This window comes from Pteropus alecto, unplaced genomic scaffold (assembly GCF_000325575.1).
Source record: "Pteropus alecto unplaced genomic scaffold, ASM32557v1 scaffold101, whole genome shotgun sequence".
In the NCBI taxonomy this organism is placed as follows: Eukaryota; Metazoa; Chordata; class Mammalia; order Chiroptera; family Pteropodidae; genus Pteropus; species Pteropus alecto.
The window spans coordinates 15,176,327-15,203,578 of NW_006432945.1; the positions used below are offsets into that span (position 1 = coordinate 15,176,327).

At 41.4% G+C, this 27,252-nt stretch overlaps 1 protein-coding gene across 2 annotated transcripts in view; it reads right to left on the reverse strand.

Moving 5' to 3' along the window:
• The window catches only part of DNM3 (dynamin 3), a 234,643-nt gene that overhangs the window by 175,603 nt on the left and 31,788 nt on the right, over positions 1-27,252 (reverse strand). For both annotated transcript variants that reach the window (XM_025043872.1, XM_025043873.1), the window contains one exon: positions 6,191-6,304. In XM_025043872.1, the coding sequence (XP_024899640.1) occupies positions 6,191-6,304 (114 nt within the window). The remainder of the gene's footprint in view (positions 1-6,190; positions 6,305-27,252) is intronic.

Genomic DNA, 27,252 nt, shown 5'->3' on the forward strand with positions numbered 1-27,252 from the left:
CTCAATCACATGTTCACAATCGATATTTACTTAGTGCTACCTATCAGTGCCATGTCCCCTGCTGGTAGAATGGTGAACAAGACAATGGCTCCTGGCCTGAAGAGGCTTACAAGTCAGCAGAAACTCAAACGCTCAACCAAGTTTTGGTGCATGTGATGAGCTATCACATCAATTTCACCTTCTGAAAAAAACCTCTAAAATCCACGCATTTCTATCAGTTTCCGACAGCCGACCGTAGCCCATGCTGCCGTGATCTCTTATGGAGACCACAGCAATAGCTTCCTGACAACTCCCAGATCGAGTTTTGTCCTCCTCCAACCCATTCTCTGCAAGATCACCAAAAGGATCTGGAAAAATTCGAATCTTACCACAGACTCTCCTGCTTAAAAAGTTCAAAGGCTTCGCCTCATTCTCAGGATCAAAATCCTGAATCCTTATAGAGTTCTTTTCTCTCTTTGTTCCAGTCGCACTGGCCTTCATTCCGATTCCTAAAATCATCAGGCTTAATCTTGCCTCGAGGTATTAACGGGAGCCTTCTCTGACCACACAATTTAAGGTCCCCCAGGCTGTGATCTCGAGCCCAGACAAACCCATTCCTGGACTTGTTTTCTTCATGGTTTGTAATCTGCACCTGATAGGTTTTCCTTATCAGGAGATACCCTTCAGGTACCATGATTCTTTGCTTATCATTTTGTCCTTAGTGCCCAGGTGAGTGGTAACGTAACAGGTGCTCAGAAAATATTTGTTGGGAAATGTGCAAGTGATTAAGAGCACAGCACTGACCGTTAGCAGCTGGCTAAGTCATTCCTTCTCTTTGAGTCTCAACCTTCATCTCTAAAATGGAGAATGTAAATCAAGTACTGACTTAGCTCAACAAATCTATAAACACTCAATAAATGGGAACCATTACAAGGGTGCCGATCATCAAGATTATCACTCAGATTGAAAGCTGACCTTCAGGAGTGGAAGCAGGTAGGATGAATAGCAGAAATACCATTTATAACCACAGTTGCTGCTGAATTAGGGAGCATCTTGTTAGCTGGAAGTATATTTGGTTTGGTTGAGTACTTTGCCTGGTTTGGATTTGCAAAGGTGAGCTTGTAGAGAAGGCTGGACTTGTGCTGAGAAGAGCTGGGTGGATATACGACAGAGTAAAAAGCACCTTGAGTCTGGGGTAACCAGCATGGAGGGGATAGATGGGCCGGGTCAGCACAGGCTTGGAGCTGCCAGTGACACACCAAATGGGGTGTCCACTGGTGAAAAACACTGTGCAGAGGGCTATCTGATATTCTATCTGAGGCCGTTTGAATTGCTGTATTGCTTCCTGAAATCCTTAGTAAAGATTAGTACTACAAATATCCTATGCCATTGTTTTGATAGCAATCAAAGGAGCTGATTATCATCCATTCCAGACCCAAGAGGCCACGTGTGGATACACAAGCCTACATATCCATGCCTGTCCTCACCCCCACAATAGCTCCTCCTGGACTTGGGATCCCCATACCGGCAAAAGGCCCTGTGGAGGAAGAACCCAGGAAGAGGTCTGTGCAGCCCCTAGAAAGCTCCCCAAGGGAACGTGTGCAGGAAGTTTCGGAGTCTGGGGCACCACAGCGTGATCCAGAAGGACGTCTAGGAAACCCATGTGGTGATTAGCTATAGACCATCTAACCCTGTAAAAGACAGTCTAGTGCTTTCTGTGCTGCAGAAAGCCCGTTCTCAGAGCAGTGAGAGGGCATAGCATGGCGTCGGGCAGCGAGGCTAACCACGCCTACCACAACAACGCTGCAGCATAAAGACTCTGAAGATAATGGAGGATGGGACACCGATGGAAGCCTTTCTGTGAAGCTCATCTATCAGCAACATTACAAATAATATTCTGTTAACCCACGGTAACAGTTCAAAAGATGCAATCCACAGATGCTTGAGGATATTTACGAATTCATCTAAAATTCAAGGGGAGGGTGGAGAGATCAGTTCAGAATAAGGAGGGAAAATGCCAGGGACTTGCTGTTACGGTCATGCCAACTCTAGCTTAAAATTATTACACAGGACCATCACGCTACTGCCTCTCCAGCCTGGACAGGAAACCGCATAGGTTGGTGTCATCATCTCTAAGTCTGGCTGATGCTCAGGAGAGCCCACACGCGGGAGGGGAGGTGTAATAGGAAGCCTCACTGAAGGAATGAGGTCTGAGCTTCCTCTTACTGTCCGAGCCTTACCATTCTCTATAAAAAACCCGAGACCCCATACGGCCTATGTCACCATGTGAAATGACAAAAAGGATCGAAAATTAGAAGACGCGAGTCAAAGAATGTCATCGCAATGGGAAGTAGTGTTCCTTATAATTGCAAAAATAAATACATAAACGTGATACCTAAAAGTTTATTAAAATACTTGTTAATATACGGTTTCTCAGAGTCCTGCAAAATCCCTGAGAGGTGATTGGTTGGCAATGGTCCCCATATGATAAGTGAAAAGACCGAGGCTCAGAGAAGACTGGCTTGTCCCAACCCTGGCAGTTAGTGACAGCAAACCCAGATTCCCCAGGACCTGGGCCTGTTCATCTCACCGAGCATATGGTCTGGAGGGTCCTTTGTTCAATTAATGTCACTCTGGAAAACCGTGTGAGCCATTGTTCTTTAATCACAGATATATTTCGCAAGTCATGTATATTTATTACAAACCCGTCACAAGTTAAATAAAACCATATCTATCCACATGACATAATACGCTATTTATTCAACAGCCAATTCGATTATAATGAAAACATACCAGTCTAATTACACAAGAAAGCAGGAGGATGGCAAAACCCAGAAAAAAGTAGGACAATATAGAGTTGTCGCCGAATAAATGAGTGAATCTGTAACTGACTTAGTGATATCTACTGCGTCGCATTTGCTTGAATAAGAAAGAGGAATGGTTACGTAAGAGGATTCCCGAGTGTAGGTGCTGATGCGGGTACAGGCGGAGACCACGGGAACGAGCGCGAGCACGCACGACAGACTCCAAAAGCTGAGTCAGTTTGCGGCTTCTAGTCACAAAGAATTATTGCAGATTTGGGGTCTCGAGGTTGCCTGCAGAAGCATGTTTAATCCACATATAGTTGAACTATGACAGCAAGACCTTTATGGGACCTATGCACCATTTAAAACACTGCTGGTAAGGGGTGGCTGTGCAAGGCACAGCTTCATGAGGCCACAGACTAAACGCTGCCTCTGGGCCCCGCCCTGCGACATTGCTTCTTGACGGCCTTGCCCCACGCCTCCTTCCAGCCTCGGCTCCCAGCAGACACTAAGAACTGGTTGCTGAATTCTAGCAAAGAGCAAGAACAGTGCTGTTCCCTCCCTCTCGCCCTGAGAGCTGGCTCCGAGGCGGTGTGTCACCGCAGGAAGCGGTGGCGAGGGTAGAGAACCGCCCTGCGGTGGAGGCCGAGGAAGTGGGAACGAACGATGATGGCACCTGTGAAAAGGCTCTGCCCCACTGACACAGACTACTTGAAGATAAGGGTCATTTGTGAGTCAGCCATCACTGTTTTGAAAATTTCCTATATTACTCCTCAAGCAGAGTTTCTTGTGGGTGACATTAGCCAATGACTGCGGTGTAGCTGTGGGTGGTCCATCAATTTGCTACCCTGAACTTGAGCGCCCCTCTCATGCCCCCCAGTACGTGCCACCCTTGCCTGGGCCACAGGCTTCCTGCCAGCTCCCATCCTGGGGCATTTACACTTACGGGCCCCTCTACCTGGAATGTTCCTTCAACAAAATCTTCTGCACAGCTTATCATTCCAGCCTCTGCTCCAACATTACCCACCTCCCCCCAGACACCGGATCTAAAGGTCCTCTCCCGTCACTTTCTAGCTCGTTGCCCTATGTGATCTTCATCAGAGCACTTAGTATCTGATGTAGTATGATCAGGCTACTTGTTAGTTCCACTGAGCAGCAAACGTGTCTGTCATTTTCTCTTTCTTGAAATGATCTAAACTGAGAAAACAACCCTTTCCTAAACTTTCATTTAAATCACTCCAATTTATTTCAAAGGTCATTCCTACCCTCCCCCACCGCCGACCACCCTCCACACATATACCTTTAAGGAAATGTCCTCCGGCACTCAGTTAACATGAGAACTGCACACATGTACCTTCTATGTGCTGCAATCAAGCACTCGTGAGGGAGCTCCGGCAGCAGAGATGCTGCTAAAAGTCATCCTGAGTTTACAGAGGAGAGGAGGGCGTGACAGTGACCATGAAGTCACTAAGCTGTCAAGGTTCTTTCTTCCCTACAGGAAGCATCACGTGCCTTCCAGTGAGCTCATTTCAGACGAGAGAACCCGAAAGCCATACTCCAGCAGCAGTAGCAACCCCAAGTCTTCAGAGTCCCTGATACTAACGCCCAGGGTCAATGTTGAGATGCCTGGAACCCATCTTAGTAAACCCTCTGCGGGATGAGCTTGTCTTGGACAAATCCAGCATCTCTGAGATTCTGGCCTACATTCGCAGTTGAGGGCACAGGCAATGGAGCCAGACAGCCTGTGTTCAAATCTCCGCTTTGCCACCAGGTAAGCTACGTGACCTTGGGGAGCTAGTTACTTCACCAACACCAAGTGTTCTTTCACGAGGGAAACTGAGTCCTACAGAAATGACTTTACAAAAGGTTGAGAATTTTTTGTTTGTTATTTATCCGAAAAAAATGGGAGTGATAATAGCACCCATCCTTAGGGCTGTATTGTAGATTAAATGAGTTAACTAACACAGAAAACACTAGCTATTGCTATTATCATTCCTCAGCCAAACATTTTGCTTTCCCTTGACTAACTGAGAAAGGCCCCAAGGCCAAATGCATTTAAATGCACATAAGTCATCAGGAAATGTATCTAAGAGATCTATTAGGGCAACAGAGCACAGAAGAAGACAATGCGTTTACTGGTTTTACAACTAGGGTGGCATCTATCGCAGAGCGTGGAGCTGTGGTCTTTAAACTCTGGGGTTTACCACAGAGTGACAGGGACACCCAAGCAGCCAGCACAGCAAAGTAACTGTTGCCAGTCCTCAGATTATCACGACGATCTATTCCACGTTTGGCCGAAGTCAGTAAAATATGTGACATAAAAACTGAAAATTAAGCTTTCGAGTAGAAATTTTCCTTGGACATTTCTATAGGATTTGGTTTCCGTTACTGAAGAAAATTCGGGGGATCGTGTGATATTTATTCAATACATTATTGAGCACAAAGCACTTGGGAAACAGAGAATCTATATAAGACAAGAAACTCTTCCTCCAACAACTGACAAGGTACTTTGTAGAGTCTTCGAAAGATGCGAAGCCAAGAGAAGGACTATTAGGTCTGAAATGCATGCTCTTCAGAGCCAGAAAATGGGAGACAATCTCACACAATCTCACCCGTAAACAGTTTTGCTATCGCGAACTAGTATTTTTATCTAATGTTTGCATGTGCATTATAAGCACCGAAACTTCTCAGGTCGGACCAGAGTTATTAAAATTTCCAAAACAGTTTCATTTCCATCTACATCCTTCCAAATTCAGCAGTAACACTGTACCACTTTATACCACTTTAATGCCTCTGCAAGACTGATATATAGTTTTTGTACTTTTATAGCTAACAGATTTAAATGATGTCATAGGACCAAAATTATTAACATCTAACATACACCGAACCACTAGTTATTTTAATTCATGCTTTTATATAGATATCACGTTCTCAAAGCACAATATTCATATACATAATTATCTGAGACTCACTTGAATATGAGTGATTTGGATATTTGCAAAAGCCTGTCATTTGAGACAGACGTCACAGCAACCATTCCAAAATACTTGGTTAACGCTGCATAAATGCTATTAATTGCGTTCTTATGATGCTCTATTGCCTTGAATCTTTTCAACATATTTCATAATGAAAAGTGATTTCACTGTACCAGTACCTTGCCATTCTTACAAAGAAAGACGTTGCAACTCCATTTCTTCAAGTAAACAAAATGGGACTATTTCGGAGAAGTAAAAGAAATTTGAAGGGAATGTTGTAAAATTAAAAACCTATGAGAAAAGAACAGTGCTTCTTCATATAGCATCCCAAGCTGAGTCTTACTGAAAGAGGACGACTGCTTCAGTGCTTCAGAGCTGAAAATCACGACATCGTTAACTTGAAATGAGAAAATGTCGCTCTCGGTGGCTTACCTCGTCGTCCTTATACCAGGACAAGCTTTCCGCAGTGAGGACGAACCAGTATCCCTTGGAGCCTCCTTTCATGATGCCGATGTTGCTGATGGTCAGCCAGCCCTTGCGAATCACCTACGAGAGAGCACAGTCCGCAGAGACGCTTAGTTCAACGTGGGCCAACGGAGACCGCCGGTCTTGCACTAAGTGAAGTTCAAAACGAATTACAGTAGGAACGGCATCGCTCCCCCAGAGCTCACCCTCCGTTAAGCCATTGATGATAATTTATCTTCCAAAAACTACAGATAACCAGAGGGAAGTCTCTCCCTTCAAATGAACAAAATCAAAATGGCGGTCGTATGCACCTAGCAGAAGCAGAGCCTCTGAGGCAGGAATGAAGCGAGGCTGGTGCCAGGCCCGTTTGTGGGAAAAAGCTGGAACAATAAGCTACACTTGAAAGCTGGGAGGTTTTTAATGGTCTGGATTTATCTGTCTACTTCTGGTTGTTATTTGCCATACTGAAAAATATGTAACATCTTCATAAAAGTCTTTAAACGGCATCAATATTTTAAAACATTTAGAACTCAGATTACTGATTTGATAGAAATAGTTTATAAATAGCATTTAAGTAAAAATTTATTTTGTCTCACAGTTGTTGTAAAGTGAAGCGTTGTTTTCCACATGGCATAGTTTACCATTTTCTCTATGCTAGATAATTTTGTGGTCATGGAACCAGAAATGAAATACTATGTGGAATTGTATGATATTGTTTTAAATGTAAAAAATCATCCTATACCTAAAGTGTTCAATATCCCAGAGAGCCTGAAATATTGTTAAAATTACTGAATTATTGAATGACTAATGATGTCAGTTCCTAAAGGAAGATGAAAATACCCTAATAATCTAATTTTATATTTATATTGCTATTAAGTTTTCTAATTAAAAAGGAAAAGTCGATCTTAAGGAAAATTGTGCAATAAGTCAAGGTTATCATCACCGAGCTTCCAAGCCTCTCTCCAGACTCTAGTCCCTGATTTAGCATCTCCTAGGTGCCCAATCTCCTTTTTTACTGCTCTGTTTACATTTTGTAGACCCCCACACAGAAGCCCATTGACGCCCGGGCTAAAGCAGTTCTCTCCACTGTTCAAAATTACTCCTTCTTATAACCTTCTGTGTCAGGAAGAAGAAAACAGTACTTCTCAAGGTATGGTTTATGGTTTCTACCAGCTATATCATAATCATGGGGATGCCTTCTAAAAGTGCAGATTCTTGGGCCACCTACAAGGCTAAATGAATCAAAATTTGTTCATATGAAACCCAGGAATCTACATTTTAATATGTGCCTAAGGTGATTCTTATTCATACTGAAGTTTGAAAACCACTACATGTATACATAATATCAAAACTTCATCATCCTTAGAGCAAATGATCTCATCTAATTTTTACTAAGGAACTGATTAAGTTATTTCACACTAGCATTGCTACCCACCTTACCAGAGCTTATAAACAGCATACTAACCACAGTACTCAATGAAAGTATGTTTATTATTTTATTTTACAGGTATGTTTGCATAGAGAGAAAGTCTTTCAGATGATCTACCAATTACAATTAGCAAATCACTATTTTACCCACCAATTAACAGGCTCCATCAAGGAGAACCGTGAATTTAGTTCGACAAACATTTCTTAAGAACCTATCATAGGTCAAGATGAAGAAAGCATGATGATGCTACAGTCCCTGACTTCAAGAATCTTACAGCTTAGTAGGGAATGCAGATCCATAAGGAGATAATTTCCACATCATAGTGTAGTACGAGATGTATGCTAAGCAAATGAAGGGGCACTTGACACAACTTTAAAAGCTGTAATAGGTCTTTCCTTGAAAAGATGGTAGCTCAGAAGAACTTAAAAGAGAAATAAAGCTAGTCAAGTCAGGGAGTAGTTTGTTTGCTTAGTCGTTTATCTGTGTGTGTCTGTGTGTGTGTGTGTGTGTGTTAATGAAAAACAAATAAGAAAAAAATATGAAAGAGCCACTTAGTACAGAAAATGTGAGGTAGGGATGAAGAAATTGGGGCTGAAGAGGCAGGTGAGGTGAAGTCAGAGTGGATCCAGGTCAACGAGACCCCGAACTTTAGTTTGGGTCTCCCCTGACAGTACCAGGATAAACTTCAAGTACACGCTCAATTTATTTTTAAGTGTATTTGACCATTGTATTAATACACTTTACTGAGGAACTGATTAAGTTATTTCACACTAGCATTGCTACCCACCCTACCAGGGCTTACGAATAGCATACTAACCATAGTATTCGATGAAAGTATATTTATTATTTCATTTTGAAGGTATGTTGTATACATCATATTGAAATACACAGAGAAATTTGAAAGTATAACATGAAGAAGAAATAAATAATATTTTAAATATTTTTACTGGAGGAGAAATGTATTTTTATTTGTGACATTTATAAACATTTATAACTTCATTATTAACTTCTCTGTGATACAGAGCGAGGGTGCTGGCATCAATATGTAGAAGGAATATTAATAAAGCTTAACTGTTTTCTTATTTTCTAGATAAAAATACATATAAGTAGGTGTTCTACTATGTTTTCCTGCATTCTGGTAGATTTTGCATACTCTCTGTGACAGAGAAGCTAGGTTATATAAGTTACTGCAATAACCCAAATGAGAAATGACCAAGGTATAAAATAAAGCTGTAACATGATAACGATGAAAATAAATCTACTGAAGAAATGCCTAGGAAATAAAATCAGCAGGACTTAAGACCGGACGAGAGGGAAAGTCACGACGGTAAAGATTCTAGAACTTCATTCTGCAGCAGCCACTAGCCACATGTAGCGTTAAGCCTTAGTGAATAGTTCCAATTCAGATGTGCAACAAGTGTAAAATGTACACTAGATTATGAAAAGTTAGTACAAAAAATGTAAAATATCTCATTAAATGTTTTAAAATGTATCACGCAAAAGATTTATAAACAGTAACCTCATTTAAATTGGAGTTGGGAGGGCCTGTAGGGGGAGCTCTTATGCCTGACCACTCACCAGCACCTACCCCAAACTAAAAAGAGATGTACTTTCCATCTCCAATAGGAAGGTATTTTTCTACTCTACTACTCCACCTGGAAAAAGGAGAGTCTTCTCTCTTGGTAACCACTTAGCCAATGAAAAGTGGTTAAAACTCAGCCAATAAAAAGCCACTACACTTCAAATTCCCAATCTCCTCCAATGGACACTTTGTTTATAACAGCTCCTCTGAAATCTCCTTCCTCTATAAAAGAAGGTGTCTCTCCTTTGCTCTCTAGACTTGCGAGTGGTTAGTTCACCATTAGACCACATGTTCCAAATTGCAATTCTTTGCTGTTCCCAAATAAACCCATTTTTCTAGAGAATTATCTGGCTGTCTATTTGAGGTCAACAATCACGTGTTGAAATGATATTTTGGATATATTGGGTTAATAAAACCTATCCTTAATATTTGTTTCACCCGCTTCATTTTATTTTTTAATGCGGCTACCAGAAAATTTTAAAATACATATGTGGTTTGCATTATATTTATATTAGACATTGTGCTGTTCTAGAATATTCTGAAACTCCTGGGCCTACCAACTCAGAAGGAATAGAGGAGGAGAACGAACTTTTTTTAAAAGCAGGGGAGTTGATGATGAGTTCAGCCAAGATCACGCTGAATCTAAGGTACCTGCGGGTCTTAGAGAAGTTACTTGACCTCTGAAGTAAAATGGAGAGGTTAGGACTGGGGATGTAGGCTTGAACTGATCAGTGCACATATATTAGGTAACAATTAAAACTGAGTGAAATAGGCTCAAGGTAGACTCTTAGGGAAATATCAACGTTTAGGAGATGGTCAGAAAAGTGTCTGCAAAGAAATGTCAGAGAAATAAGAGCAATAATGTCATGGAAGTCAAAGGCAAGGTGAAGGTCAAGGAGTGTGTGGCTGGGAGTGCCAAATTCAGCACGGAAAGAGATGCTTAAGTGCATGCAGACGTCATCATGTCCTTAGCTATGCCAGTTATAGTGCAGTGGTGAAATCAGTCAGAATCCATAAGGTTAAAAAGTGAATGAGAAGTAAAAAATGGAGACGATGACTAAAAAGAGCTCCTTCCAGAGAATCAGTCAAAACCAGAGAACCAGTCAAAACCAGAGAACCAGCATAGACAACGGGTCAAAGGAGGGGTTTTTGTTGTTGCTGCTGCTACTGCTACTGTTTTTCAGTTTGGGGATTTTTTTCTTTTTATGGCAAGAATTCAGAATACTTATTACTATACTCTCTACCAAACAAGTGGTAGAGAGTAAGAGGCCGGTGATAGAGGAAAGACAATACAAGGACGAAGAAGATGGCGGTAGTTTTAGGAGAAGTGCACAGGAAGGGGTGGTCCTTGAACGGGCCTGGAGCTGCCAATCTCATGAGCCTGGGAGAGTGAGGGCGGATGTAGGTCCTTTGTAAGGTTATGGGTAGAAAGTTTAAGAAGGTTATCTTTGACCTTTCCAGTATTCTTGATAAGAGACTAAGTCACCTGCAGGAGAGTGAGGGTGGGAGAAGCTGGAAAGGAGGCTTGAGGGCAGTGTGAAGCACTGGGACAATCAGTATTCAAATGAGAGAGTGAACATAACTAGAATTAGTAAGAAATGGCAGACAATACACAATACTGTCAAACTCCTAGAAAATAAACTAGAGAAAATCTAGATGCCCTTGGGTATGGTGATGTGTTTTTAGACACAACACCAAAGATGCAGTCTGTGAAAGTAATAGTTGATAAGCTGGACTTCATTAAAATTAAAAACTTTTGCTCTGAGAAAGACGAGATCAAGAGAATTAGAAGACAAGCCATAGACTAGGAGAAAATACCTGCAAAACATACATCTGACAAAGGGATGTTATCCAAAATATATAAAGAAGTCTTAAAATGCAATAATAAGAAAACAAACAACCTGATTTCAGAATGGGCCAAAGACTTTAACAGACATCTCACCAAAGAAGATATATAAATGGCAAAGAAGCAATTGAAAAGATGCTCCACATCATATGTCATCAGGGAAATGCAAATTAAAACAACCACGAGGCATCACTACACCTATCAGAATGGCCCAAATCCAGAACAGTGACAATGACAAATGCTAGTGAGAATGTGGAGCAACAGGAACTCAGTCATTGCTGGCGGGAACGCAAAATAGTACAGCTACTTTGAAAGACAGTTTAGTGCTTTCTAACAAAGCTAAACATACTCTTTCTGTGTGATCCAGCAACAGCGATCCTTGGTATTCACACGAAGGTGTTGAAAACTTAGGTACACACATGCATATTTGTAGCAGCTTTATCATAATTGCCAAAACTCGGAAGCAACCAAGATGTCGTTCAATAGGTGAATGGATAAGCTGTGGTACATCCAGATGGTGGAATATTATTCAGAGCTAAAAAGAAATAAGCTATCAAGCCATGAAAAGACATGACGAAACCTTAAATGCATATTACTAAGTGAAAGAAGCCAATCTGAAAAGCCTATATATGGTATGATTCCAACTATATTATATTCTGGAAAAAGCAAAACCACGAAGACAATAAAAAAATCAGTGCCTGCCAAGGACAGGGTTGAGGAAGGGAGAGATGCATAGGCAGAGGAAAGAGGGTTTTTAGGGCAGCGAAAATGCTGTTTCATATTATAACAGTGGGTATATGTCATTTTACTTTGTCCAAGCCCATAGAATGCACACCGCCAAAAGCGGACCCTAAGGTGAACTCTGGATTTTGGGTGATTTTGACGTCAAAGTAGATCCGTCCTCGGTTTAAAGATATACATACCATTCTGGTGAGTGGTGCCGATAGTGCGGGAGGTTATACATACAGGGGGAATGAAAAATCTCTGTACCTTCCTTTCAATTTTGTTGTAAACTTAAAATTGTTCTAAAAAAAAAATAAGGTCTTGAAAAACTGGTCAAAAGCTGAGAATGAAGATCACAAAGTTTCGGGAACGCAGGTGGCCCACGTGCACTGTCGTGTCCAGCAGTGTTCTGCACGCTTGATGCAGAAAAAGAGAAGATACGTGGGGACCGATCCAGGGTTCTGGATTTCTGGACCCACGCGACCTGAGTACCTGGGTGCAAAGATGACGAAGGTTTGGGGCAAAAGAGTGATTCAGGTGATTATACATTCAATCTATTCAAGGCAGGAGTGGGCTAATAGAGAGAAAATAGAAAGATGAAGGGACTAGAGAAACCATTGGGATTAAAAAGCATATGAGGTTTGGGGAATTTAAAATGATGTGAAGCAATAAACTGCCTGATCTTACTGGTACCATTTCTCAAAACATATCACTATTTCTAGAAGAATTAAATAATACAGCCAAAAATAATACCGATTAAACATCATTTCGCCTGGTGGATATATTCAATTGAGCTATATAGAAATGATGAGTTGCAAATAACAGTTAAAGTGAAATGTGTAAAGAATTGACATAAAAATTAATTAGAGTAGATTATTACATCCTATGGTGTTAGTTATTTGCATTGCAATAAACTTTCTCACTTGGAGAGGAAAAAACAAAAACAAAAAACGACAGGATTACAGCTACCATGTTGTGAGTATAGGTGGCCCGTATCCCTTTGGAGACACCCATGGAAGTGTGTTCAGCACTGACCGCTATTAGCAAGTAAGTTGACATCGTAAAAAGTCCAAGATAGTCTGGTCCAATCCCAGCCTTTTCTTTTCCAACAGAGGAAGCGTATCTGCCACAAATGGACTTTTTCTCTCTCCCAATGACAATCGGCTCAAAATAAGAATTGAGAAAAACGATTCCTCACGTACTTTTTCAGAAAGGGATTGAGGTGTAGAAAAATCACAAAATCAATCTTAAACAGTGGAATGAGATAGGAAAAGGCAAGCATTCATGAAAAATGGCGAGAGAACACGAGAGGTTGGAATGCCGGGGAGAAAGTAATAGAATGAAACAAAGGAAATGAGTGAGAAAGAGAAGACGAGACTACGGAAAACTTGAAAAGAACGTCAGGACAGGCGGGACTGAGTGCAGCGTCTCTTTAGAGAAAGATACAAAACATTAATTTTGTATTCAAATTTAAAATGACCACAATAAATCCATCAACATTCGGTATAATTACCATTTACAGTCTCTTAGTATTTGAATATCAAATTCTGTTTTGAGTGCCCAAGTAAACAAGAGCTAGCAAGCCCATAATTACATGACTAGAAAGGACCTTGAGAGCTAAAAGGGCATGGTCTTATTTGTAAGCCTTAAGACACATCGCTTTTTAAAATATACTGCCACGACTAACACTCAAGCTTCTTTTGCCAAATACAGAAACTTTGGAAGCGACTGCAAGAGCAGCAGAGGGGACGGTGGACCGGCCCAGCCCCTTCTACTCCAGAGTGTGTTCCTGTCGGTCCTCTCTGCGTTATAAGAAGTCATGCCTTTTGGAGTTGGCAAAATCTGTATGTCAGGGCTAAGTTTGGATCTCAACATCTGGCCAGAATGCTGGGTCGTAAAATTAATACACAGTCAAGGAATAAAATTATGAGGAGAAAAAGTACATGTGGAAAAGTTCTAGTGTGGCCAAGGCTTTAGGTCTTGAACTTTATTTGTGAGCAGGGCGTTTTGACCTTGGCCTTGCTTATGGGAGACTGTGCAAGTTTTTCTCCGCTCTGCAGATGGCTTTTAATTGTTGCAGCATGTAGGTGTTTGTAAACCATATCAAAACCTGTTTGATATTTTTATCTCAGTAGATGACAAACGCTTATACATAGGCTGCACCCATAGATGAGTAGTTGCTTCTATAAAGGCAGCTGATACGCCACAGGGCCTGTGTGGGTAAATGCCACAAAGCTCCATGGGCCCAGCAAAGGCACCAGCTGAGGCGGAGAGAGTAAGAATTGAGACAGACTTTAACTTGATGTTCCATAGGTATCTCAGACTTTGCAAACTCCTTTGGGAATGTAATCTTTGGACTTTAATTCCTGAGAACTTCATCGTAGGAGGGAGTCATATTCACCTTGAGGATATACCTATTTTCATTGACGTTTTATTACTAAGTGTAATATATTAGAATATATTAATGATGGCACTGGATCATTGCAAAGTCTCCGACAGGCTATGAGAACAATAGGGCTGGATGTAATTTGAAACAAGAAATAAAATGAGGAGGAAACATGTGACCTGGGCACAGACTGGCCTTGGAGTGATTTTACTGGCACGTGGTTTTGATCCGTTTCAGAGCCTTCCGTCCACTGGCGGTTCTAGGAGGCTGCCCAAAGGAGACACAGTTAGCTTTGGAGGAGTGGCTTCAAAAGGTAGGATCAGGACTCCTAGACTGTGATCTCTTTCTCCAGAGGGGGCTAGCCACGCCCTTGCTCAACCACTGGCTTACCCTTCACCCCAACAGAAGAAAAGGTGGAGGAAAGCTGAGAATATCGCCAAGGGGAGGGGAGCAGAGGCACGCCTGTGCTTTCCTCTCTCGCCTCTGCTTTCCTCTCTCGTTCCACCCAGAAGGATAACTAAGAGGGGTAAAAACAGGTTAAATGGGGACGTGTGGTCCAGGGCCGTTCTCTTCCCCATTCTGTCCCCTCTTCTTGGGGGCCCGCCTGCCCACAGAGAGCGCATGCTCTGACACAGGAAGGAAGGGGTTCATGCGTATAGTTTTGAGGGATATGTTTAATTCAAGAAAGTGTTCAAAGGCATTTCTCACCCAAGACATTTGAAAAATCAGCCAACCAGTATTTATGAAAGCCTGTGGCCCTGTCCCATGATCACACAGGTGTGTCTTATCAGTGAGCTGACATATATAAAAAAAATAGATGTTCACACCTGATGAACTAACCTTATGGCTGGGATAAAGAAACTGTGAAAACAAGCAAATAAGGTGAACCACAGCTTAAGGAATTTAAAGACTAGTCGAATTCATCAAATATTTAACTATTTTAATTAGTCTGCCTCAGTTTTCTGACATGCCATGTTCATTACACATTACACATTAAAGGCAATCTCAATAAATTGTCTGTTTTAAGACAAAATAATAAAATATTTGATGAAATACTGTTTGTTTTGCTTTCAAGACTGCAAAATACTACTGTGAATGAAATGGTTAAGTGACATTTGTGTGTTTGGATGTTCTTTCCACGGTTTTAACTTTCTAGGAAATCAGAGCACAGACTTTCGTAAATAAAAGTCAAAGTTAAGAATACAATTTGACTCCATTTCTAGGAATTCAAGAATAATAACAATAACTACATGTAGTAAACAGTATTCTAAGCCAAGCACTGTGCTCGGAGCTCCACGCATATTATTTCTTTTAATCCAATTAATAATCCGTTGAGGGAGATAGTACGCTCCTACGTGACAGATGAGGAAACTGTAAGCGGGCTCCTGGTCCACGGCCAAGTCCGTCTCGGAGCCAGCGGGCCTTCCTCACAGGAGCGTGTGCACTGTCGACCATTCTGCTCCACTTTGCAGAGCACACTCAGAGGATTCAGGCCCTCGGCACTCGAATAAAATACGATTTCTATGATGGTCTGATTTCAGCGTCCTTAACTCACAATACATGCAAGGATGTTGGCTGGAGTACTCTTTCTAGTAGCAAGCAACTGGAAACTGGTTAACAGATTACAGTATGACCCTCTGATCTGTTAAATGAAGCTGACCAAAAACACATACTACGTGACGTGAGGAAATGCTTTTGCGAGGGAGTGCTATTTCTGGGCAGGGTCTAGAGCCAGACCGACTGCCTCCTGGATGGACAGCTGGCTGGGTGACATCGGAGTCTCTCTGCCTCGGTTTCTTTCTCTGTAACACGGGATAACAACAGAACTGTTGTGAGGATCATGAGTTAGTAAGTGTAAAGCACCTAAGTCAGTACCTATTGTGTTATCATATGGTATTATTTCAGTTATATTTGTTAATTAATGTAAGGATAAAAAAAGACCGTGATACATATCAAAATGCTATGATTGAAAATTAGTGACAAACTATAAAGTTATATTTATTTCCCCTTTGACTTTCCTGTATTTTCCATATTTTTCTCTAATATTCATGCTATTAACAATACAAGTTGCCATCACCGTATTCCTTGCTTAAAACAGACAATTTCTTGAGATTGTCTTGAATGTGTAATGAACGCAGCATGGCAGAAAACAGGCAGACTACAAAGAACTGGAGAGTGACATAACCCTACAGCACAACAGAAAGAGGAATCATTCTGAAACCTTACATGGGATCCCGTCATGATGAAAAAGCTTGACTGTTTCAAATAAGGAAGTGATCTGAGTCGCTGAAAACCTAGTAACGCTGTGCAACGAAAACATGGAAAATAAAGAACCGGTGTGTAAAGTTCACATCAAATCCCCTTTTTATTTGGAGATATGACTGCCAAAAAGATAACGACCCTCTGATTTTTCTGTGGATTCCAACCTTTACCTGAAAACACTGGCACAATTCTACATCGAAACCACGTACATAAAATTTTGTAAGTTAAGGAGAACGCCGAGTTATCATTTCATACAACAACTGCACTGGGTAGCCCCTGACCACTTTTTTTTTTTATTTGGACCACCCAAACCTGCAAGGGCTAGTTTTATGGTGCCTCCATCGTCTTCCATTCACCCTGCCCCATAAAAGCACCTAAAACCTCTTTCCGTGGGGTTTCGCTCCCAGAGCATCAGCCATGCTCACATGAGTGCGTTTTTTCATGAGTCTGTGGCTCACTAGGCTATTACAGTATCTTGAGTCTCAAACTTACTCCTAAAGAATTTCTTTAGGAGTAAAGAAATTTTACTGTTTCCCAGAATTTTCCCAACGGGCCATTTATGCACTATCTCTGCCATATGCGTAACTATTTCTGACGAGTTCACTAAGAGTCAGCTGTTTATTCTCAGAGATTATTCACCTAAACCTCTACAGGATCCGGGCCGTTAACCGTGATGAAAATCAGGACTCTCTTTTTTTCCACTTTTTTTTCCTGTGTATCTTTTCCATGTGCAGAGCTTCCTTTGAAGTTAATGGGAGCCCTCCATGTGGAAGAGATTCCAAATGATACAAAACAGAATGAGAACTGAGTCTGTCATCTATTTCTCACATTCAAGGACAAAAATACACACACGAGAAGGAAAAGATATCTTGTAATTAGCAAGACTTGAGTAGAATTTGGATATTTTACCAAAAATAATTTAGATGGCTTCTTTATGAGAGAAAAAAAAAACACCTCAGTAAATATTTATTAGTTCATTTAATAGAAAATTAATGAGTGCCTTATCTGGGGCAAGCAGCACACTGAAAATACAAGGATAAGTCGAAAATAAAAATAAACAAACAAAACAAACAAACAAACAGGCACAGTCCCAGAACTTCACGGAGCTTATAGACGAATGGGTATCGGACACACGCTGCGCAAAGACACACAGATATGTGTAAAGTGACAGCTGTGGTTGGTTCTGCCACGTTGTGGATCAGCACTCTGAGAGCGCTGACCGGTGTGAGCTGTAAGAAGAGACGTATTTGAAGATTTTAGCACTTGCACTAAAATCTGAAGGGTGTGGAGTGGGAATGGGGGATGGGGTGGCCACCGCACGGAAAGCAGGAGCGAGCCTGATGCATATTCCTGAGAGGAGGGAAACGGGTTGGTCCTGTCAGTTTATGTAAAGAAATTTGGTCTTTATCCTGAGATGAACAGAAAGCCTTTGAAGTGTTTCAAGTAGGGCAGGGACATGAGATTTGCATCATAAAAAGTTCCCCTCTAACTGTGGTGGTGAAGAGATTAGAGAGAGGAGAAAGGATGCAGGGGATCAGGCAGAATCCTACGGATAGAATCCTAAGTCACGGACGATGACAACTTCGACGAGTGGTAGAAGTGGACAGAGAAGGGGGCAGATTTGAGAAATACCTAGGAAGAAAACTAATATGACAATGATAAATTGGAGACGGAAGATTGAGCGAGAATGAGGTGCCAAGGATGACTCCCAGGGCTTAATTTCTGAAACTGGACAGACTGTGGAGGCAAATTCACCGAGAGACAGTAGGAGAACTGAGTTTAGGGCGGGGTCAGTCATGAGTTCCGTCTGGAAATGTCAAGATATGAACATGTGAAATAAGCCGCTGCCTGCAGAGAAGTCTCAGGTATACCGATTTCTGAACTGTTGATAATGGGAGTGACTGAAACCATAGGTATAAAAAAATGACATACAGTGAGAGTTTGGGTGGGAAGACAGGAGGACCTGGGCCTGAGCCTTGAGGAAAGCCGACACATCATGGCTGGGCGGAGGGGATGAGCCTAAAAAGGACACAGACAGGTGGCGAGAAAGGTGGGAGGAAAAACAGAACGCGGCCTCCAGAGAAGTCAGCAGAAGGGAATGTTTTAATGAGACGAAAGGATCGAAAAGGTCAAATGCCACCGTGAGGGAAAGCAGGATTCGAAGTAAAAAAATTATTCACTGGTTTGGCTAACATGGAGGTGATCGAAGAAATAATATTCAAAACATCTAACAAGTAGCATGGCGTCGGCCTGAGCAACGTGAAGGGGTGTGGGGGGTCTCAGGGCTGGAGCGGGAACCTGGAGGCCCCCTTCTGTACCTTTAATTTCGGATTCAGGGGGAGGCTGGAGGATTCTGAGCGGCCAGTTATAACCGGTATGAAAGCCCTCGATATTTGAACCACCAGCGTGGCCTCACTGACGTGAATGCGGGTGGCATAGCATTGCCAGGCATCGCTTCTGTGGCTTGATGGAGAGGGGAAGCAGCCAGATTGCAACGGGTGGGTGACGGAGTTGAAGGTCTCCCATGCGACTTGGATTTCAAATGATGAATCAATATCTTCACAGCATCTTCTAGACGCAACCAAACTAAGATTTGGCCAATGAGGAAAGCATATATCAAACAGAGAACCCGTTTTAATGAAATTCCTAGAAATTTTGGATCATAAAGAGAAGCAATACGATGTGTTCTCACGCATCAGGATGTGTTCAGGTTAAAGTGTTTTGAAGAACGAAGTACCTAACACATTGACTTATACAAAACAGCTATTCGAAAGTGGTAGCTATTATTACGATGATTAAATAATTCTATATGCCAGAGTGATAGGTAAAAGTATAAATACATGTAGCAGCTTCTCAGTAATGTTACACAGTCAAAGTAGTCCATCTATGGTACGATTTTAACGAATAATAAACAAGCTCCAGCGGCCCACATGGATCTCTTCCTTCTCTGAAGATTTATTTTGTTCATTATCTGAAGTCAGCACTTACATTTGTTTTGAATTACTTGAAATTATATTCGCTTTGTTTCCATTTTCCCAATAAGATTATAGCCTGGTTGAAAGCATGGGCTTTGGGGGTTTGTCCATCACTTCTGTCATTTACTAGCTGTGTGAATTTGAGCAAGTTACTTAATCTAAGCAAGCTTCTTTTTTTTTTTTTTTTTCATCTGAGAATTAGAGCTAATAGCCCCAACTCAAATAGAAGTAAGTATTAAGCGAGACACATTCACCTAAAGTCTCAGTGGAATGTCTGGCCTCCGGCAAACGTTGAGTAAATGGTAGATGTTATCACCGAGTAGGGTCTGAGTGTGCCTTACGCTCCTTCGGAATCCTTATACTTTCCCTAGGTCACAAGTTAGTGCACTACTGTCACGATGGCTCTCAGCCAGAAACAGTACAAACACCAAGGGCTTTCTGCAAACATGCAGCAGGCGCACGGTATAATCACAATGTCTGGGACACCTTTACCGAGTAAAGGTCAAGGATGATGAAGGAAGAACTCTCCTATGTCCAATGATAACGGCTCCTGCTAGAGCCGGAGTACAAGGCATAACTGGGTGGTTAGCCCTAAATGTTGATCAAGTTTAAGTCGGTTTCATTATAAGACTGTAATTTACTACATTCGGATTCGCATTTCAGAGCTATACGTAATCACTTTTTTCGATGATGTTATTTACGTGGGAAACTTGAATGGTCACCACAGACATGTCTGAAATGACAACTCTGAGTAACAATTATATATTTCAGACCTAATTTTTTCCCTCTGAATGCCTAAAACATTCAAAATTAATAAGCAGCTTTACTACCTTCTAGATGTTCTCTTCTGAATGTCAGCATCACAGCTTATAAATCATTATTTCATATGTCATTTACATGGCTGGCCATTTACTTCCAGATTTTAAAATACATAACTCTTTCTTTCATTCAACAGTTGTTTTGGACACCTCTCAGGAGCAGGCTCGAAGTTAGACACAGAGAATACGGCAGTAAAAATGGCAACTTCTGTCCCTGACCTCACAGAGCGTACAGGCAAGTCGGGGAGAAGATCATTAAACAAGGAAATACAGAAACGTTGGGTGACAAAGGTACATATTCTTATGGGGACATTGGGCGGAAGGCTGAAAATAGTGTAGAAGTCGGGGAAAGTACTCCTAAGGGAGTGATAGTTAAACTAAAAAAAATGAGATTATGTTATTCACACAAAAATTAAAAAGAAGGTGTTCCAGGCACAGAAAAGAGCACATTCCCAGCCCCAGCAGGAAAAGAGCTTGGACCACCGGGGACACTGATGGAGGCCGTCGTTGCTGGCCCGTGGGATTCAGAGGTGCTACAGCTTGGACTTTGTCCTAAAGGTAAAGAAGTCCTTACGAGTGGTTGTAAGCAAGGGAGTGACGTATTCAGATGTTCGTATTTAGATTTTTTTGTTCACACCAAAACAAAACAAAACAAAACAAAACCCTATCGGAGGTTTTGCCTGTTTGTAATGTCGGCATAAAATTTTAGGAGAGAGTGTTGGACTCACGTTAAGTACTTTGATTATTCGTGGATTGTAATTGCCCATATTCTGCCCAACCTTCTTAATCATGGCTAATCGAAACGTGGCTGTAACCCAAGAGCCTCTGTGAGGAAACTTAATAAAAGTGAGGTATGTAACAGATGACATTCTGATCTCCATCGAAAATGAAAGCGCACATAAGTCACAGGCATTCTGATCTCTGATGGGAAATGGAGAGGCCCTGGTAAATATCAGTCATCCAGAGCAGCTATTTTGCTTAATCTCGTAAACTAGTTGCAGATGTTGGCCCAAACAGCTAGGCTTTGCATCTGTAATTTTTAAATTGTCTCATATTTCTAAAACCTGACTCCGTATGCACCGGAAATCAGTGACATGAATTGTGAACTTCAGGAAGAAGAGAAGCACAAGAAATGCCAGCAGTGTCAGGAGATAATACCGGGCACAGTGGTCAAGCTACGTGCACAGGATGAGTGAAGGATGACATGGTTCCTTCCTCCAGGACACGGACCGTGTGGCCAGGCATCTGAAAACGACGCCCTGCGACTGGATGTCCCAAACAAGAGGAAGCCATTTATAGATAGTTGGTTCTCAAAAACAAATCCCCCTTTTCCTCTTCCCCTCCTCCTCTGTACAGCAGGTCAACAGGAAGACCAGATTTGCTGGGGAAGGGGAAAAAGTGTTTTCAAGAGAAAAAAACTGAGAATGCAAATGCGCGCTGAAAAGGTCTTACCTTAATTAAGAAGATCCTATTTAGTAGAGTAGGGCAGGCAACAGTAAAATGACTTCCTATTCAACTAACGTTTTCGTTATGATAGTGCTTTCTTATCATTTACAAAAAGTCAATAGAGATTCGGACTGAAACTTCGAAAAGTGGCCAGAGGTGGTAAACTCCACTGATAAAGAATGCACGTTATATTACAAACAAAGAATAATCATGGGCATTAGAAATGAAATCACGACGGCTGAATTTCACATTCACGTTTGCCTTTCCCAAGCTCGTTTTAATTTATGCTCACCATTTCCAAGTAGACAGCGTAAATGGCAGCACATAGATTAATCTATCCGCGGGGGCCATCCATCACAGGCCACGAGTATAAATAACCTCACCAGGAATCAGGACAGAAACTTCGGCCAATTCTTTGGTGAAGCAAGAGCACAGTGCAAAGCTTCAAGGGACGTAGGTTCAGTTACGAAATAGGACACTCATTTCCTGGACAGGGGACATTCGTCGCATAGAATTCAGCCTAATGGAATTCCCTGAGGTAGGGAACGGATCAGCTGCTAAATCAAAGAGATTTTATAGTAACTTTGGGGGTAAGATATTTTATTCCTTAGTTTAGCTAAAGCTGTACATGTTTACATTTTATTCAAGAGATCATCTCTGATAAGTTTTATTTATTTTCTGAACTTAAATAATTGGGAAATATATACTGCTAGGCCAATAAACCACATTGGTCTTTCCAAGGTTTTTCATTTAAATCTGAAACTGGCATTAACTCTTTCAAGCTACTAGGATTACTGCAATTAAATCACAAGGACAATAGATAGTATTAAAAATTATGGTTAATTTCCTTAAGTGAAAAAAAATGATGATGTGGCCATAAAAGCAGACTGACCTTTTTCTTAGGAAATGCAGCTGAACTACTTAGGGATGAACTGTCATGATGTCTGCAACTTACTTTCTAAAGGCGCGCGTGCGCACGCATGCACACACACACACACACACACTCTCCCCGATACAGCAAACCTGGCCAAAAGTTCACCTCGGTTAAATCTAGGTAGTAAGTATATAGGCATTCGCAGTCCTATCCTTCCAGCTCTTCTGTATGTTTGCCAATGTCCATAATAAAAATCCAGCACTTACATGCAGTAACCTTGACAAAGTCACTTTAAAGCTGTGACTCCACTTCTCACCCATCAAATGGAGACAATAATAACCAAACCTTCATAAAACTCTTAGAAGTATTCAGTGAGACAGTCCACGTAAAATCCTGGTTTAAGAACTCGGCCCCTAAAAGCTCTCAAAAAACACCATCATCGTAAGAGTGAAATGAAAGACTCCCTGTTCTAAAAAAAAGGAAAAAAAAAGTTATGCCACGTTGCTGCTCAAAATTGCCCTGGCCTTTTGCATAATACAAACTACACATGAAAGACTGACATGTGCTATTAAACCTATGTTCACTGACTTCATGTAAAGATAGAATTGCAATATAGGAAAGAAATCGTAATCTTCTTGTACCATGCAAACTACTCTCGAGGATAAGTTAACATGATTCCACAGAAGCTATGAGAGAACCGCTCACTGAAACGCCTGGAGAGAGAAGCTGGACTCACAGAGGGGCAGGGACTTACAGCAAACAGAATTTTGAACTGACATGTGAGACCTAAGATGAAAGACATGCTTTTTTGAGGAAAAAAATAAGATTGTTCTCAAATGGAAGTATCCCATTATAAAACATAATTTTTTAAAGATTATGACAAAATGGCCCAGCGGTTTACACTAATGCCGGGATTAACGCTGTGACGTTTAGCTGCCTTGACCACAAGACTCAAGATAAAGCAGTGAGCCCAGAGAGCAGCTGAGAATGGAGCCCCCGAGGCTGATCACCGGCTCCTCGCCTGCCTGACTGACACCTTTCTTTCCTATGAATACACATCACAGGACAGTCTCAATGAAATGTCTCAAGAATGCAAAGATGTCTCCATATTTTGAAAATGCTACACTAAACATTCTGACTCAGGAAAAGTTCTGTAATGTTACTGCATTGAGTATGAAAAGATTCATGCTTTAGGGGCAGAAACTGCAATTTGCCTTGGTCATGGTGAATCGGGGACATGCTCCTCTTGGGTAGATTTGATTTCAATGTGGGAAGCAATGGACAAAAATAATAAAAGAGCTCTATTGAAAATATATACTAGAATTTCTCATCTCCTATTTACTTCTCTTTTGACTGTGACAGGGAACCAGTGGCATCCTTCCAAAAGGACATTCTGGGATAGGACACGGACATCATCACTGACCAAAGACCCCAGAGCACCTCTGTAGGCAATGAGGTTTTATCATCTGTCCTTTGCCAATCCCTTAATTTGCTAAATTGAAAGGACTGAGGTTCTCTCAGTGTAACGAATAACAAAATTAGCGTCCTACGCTGGAGTCTCAGCACATGAACTGGTGGTGACACCCCAGCCAGGACGACAGGCTCGACCGTCTGCTCAAGGCCCCTATGTAACTCCCACTCCCCTGGCTCGACAAAGGGCCCAGCCTCCTGTTTTGTCAAGCGAGTTGAGATAATCAGGAATGAGGCGCACAATATTCTTTCCTCGGTGTCCATGACATTTTTCTTTCAGTAGGAATCTCGCTAGTATTGTATACTCATTCATTTTATTTTTCATTTATTCATCGATAAATATATTCATTTATTTTTATAAAGTAACTTTATTTCATAAGATATACTAATTTTAAATTAAATAAGAGAAAAATTAATTCGATGGCAAAAGAATCAACCCTTAATGACCAAGGAGGGCGTACACTAAAAAAGCAAGGATGGTTAATAAATTTGTCAATATAAGACCGTGTATAATTTGTTCAATACACAAGGCCATGATCCTCTGAATGAAATCCAGCACTGAGGATTCAGGTACTCTCAGATATAGTAAGCTCAACTTCAAATATATTTAATGAGCATCTACTATTTACCAGGTTCTAGATGTTACTGATACATCAATGAACAAAAGAGACAAAAGTCTTTGTCTTGTGGAGCTTACAACTGTAGTGTAAAACATGTACAATATACGACCACTTTTATTTTTAAAATCACGCACCGTGTGTGTGCGTGTGTGTGTGTGCGCGCGCGTGCGTCTATATTTAGGTATGCGTGTACACAGATATACACGCTCTGAAATGGTAGCAGCCGTCCTATCTACGGAGGTGAGTGGGATTGGCTGGGAGTCAAGGGTATATCTACTTCCTCATTAACTGTTTCACAAAGAAAAAGTGCTCATGCATTTCTTATGTAAAAAAATTAAAATCAGAACTTCAAAATCATACGCTACATCAATACTTGGTGCTACATAAGCTACAGACGTACGAGAAGGATTGAGGTGGGAATGGAAGGAAACTTGAGCAATGATTTCTGCTTTTCTGCAGTGACAGCTCTCTCCTGACCAATACTTAAAAAGTCCCTGGGGCCAAAGGACTGCACTGTGAGCCACCCGGTGAGGGATGGAACGGGAGCCGCGGGAGCCGCGTACACAGTGAAGCTGTGGTAGACTTGGGTGAGACATCCAGGAGGATCCGCTGCATTCCCCAGGCCTGGAGTCAGGAGCAGGAAGGGGCGGAGCATGTGTGCGTGTGTGCACGCATGTGTGTGTGGGGGGGGTGAGGGAGAAAACCAGCAATCTCCGGTGTTAGCTGAAGCAGCACCCTCTGTGAACCCCTCTACCACCTAGATGGCTGTGTAAGAATAAAGTGGAAACGTCTCTGAAATGTGCTGTGGAAATTAAAGAAGTAGAAATCAAAATAGCGGCCGCTACTCATCCAGGACCAAGGAAATGACATAATCCCCATGTCCCTAAACACTGAAAATAGTCAGGGACAGGAAGACACGAAGATGTCTTTTATCTGTTAATTCAGAGGGAACATTCAGATCTAAAATTACTGCGGTTCATAAAAAATAGTGGGAGAAAATAAATTTTTTAATGTTATAAAAATTCCAGGAAATTTCAATCATACAGGCAATTAATTTACTTGGAATCAAACGTCACGCTTTCTGAAAAAGAGGGACAGGCAAAGAGGACAAAAGAGACAAAGGGAGGACAAGAGGGGAGCAGGGAGGGACATGGCTGTCAGACAGCAGGAGAGAGGCAGGCAGAACCCTAAGTTCACCCAGGTGCCTGCACGCCTCCCCTCCCCGTGAAGCAAGACTCCCTCGGCCCAGGAGAGACTCCAGCTGAGTGTGGGGCTGGGCTCTGCCTATCGGAGGGCTTTTTTCAAGGCAATTTTAATATTAGATTTTTCTCCTCATTTGATTTTCAGCCCTGAACCCTTAATTAAGATGTCACTCAGCTATAAAAATACAGTAGACACATGTGTGTATTTTCTGGAAAAAAAAAAATCATTAAGAGGCATACATTGAGTGCTAGTCCAAATAGCAGTCTAGATTTAGAAGATGCATTCCATACATTTCACTAAGTGCAGTTCTCATGGACTCCATTCTCCGTATATTTTATTAAAATATTGTAGAGTTTTAGAATTTGTTAATTGGTCCCTCTTGAGATATTTTCATAGAAGTTAAGGGATGAGAAGGAAACACATTCTACCAGCTACTACAGCTTTTTGCTGTTCATCAGTGCCATGGAGTGAATGTCTGTGTTCTCCCCAAGTTTATATGTTCAGATCCTAACCTCCAATGAGACGGTTTGAGGAGGTGGGGGTCTTTGGCAGGTGATCAGGGTTATATGAGGTCACAAAGGTGGAGCTGCCACGATGAAATTAATACTATTTTTTAAAAAGGAGACATGGGATCTTTCTTTCTCCCTCCCTCCCTCTCTTTCTGTTTCTCCCTCCCTCCCTCCCTCCCCCTCTCTCCCTCTCCTTCCCCTCTCCCTTTCTTTCTCTGTACCAATAAAGGTCAGACAAGGACATACTGAAGAATAAGTCCCCCACGAATAACCCGACCATGTCGGGACCCTGATCACAGATTTACAGCCTCCAGAACCATGAAAAATTAATGTTTAGGTCACCTAGTCTATGGTATTGTTACAGCAAGCCTGACTAAAACAATCAAGTTAATTTATACAAACCCAAGTTCATTCTATTCAGGATCTAACATTTTTAATTTAAGAAAAAAGTTAAGTAATAAAAATAATAGTAAATGGATTTAAATGATAAGACTTGCCATGATAGAGTTTTCATTAAAACTGGTTACTTATATGACCAACTAATTGTCTATTATATTTCAATTTTTTTAAAAAAGACTTAAAAACTGGCTACCTTGAAGATCAAGGTAGAGCAAATATTATTTAATTCTTCCCACAACTAATGTTTTTTAAAGCACTTTTAATTAAAAAGAACTTGGTAAAGAACAACCGACTAGCTCTAAAACTTTATAACATCTATTTTGAAATATATGTTATACTACTTATTAGAATATTGGGGTGGGGGACATCTTTCTTATTCTGTATTCAGAAATCTGTCCTCAAAACTGACCCGTGAGCCATGACCAGATGCGCAGCCTGCATTGTGGCTTTTCTAGCAGTCTTCTCACTTTCAGAAGAAAAATGGCTC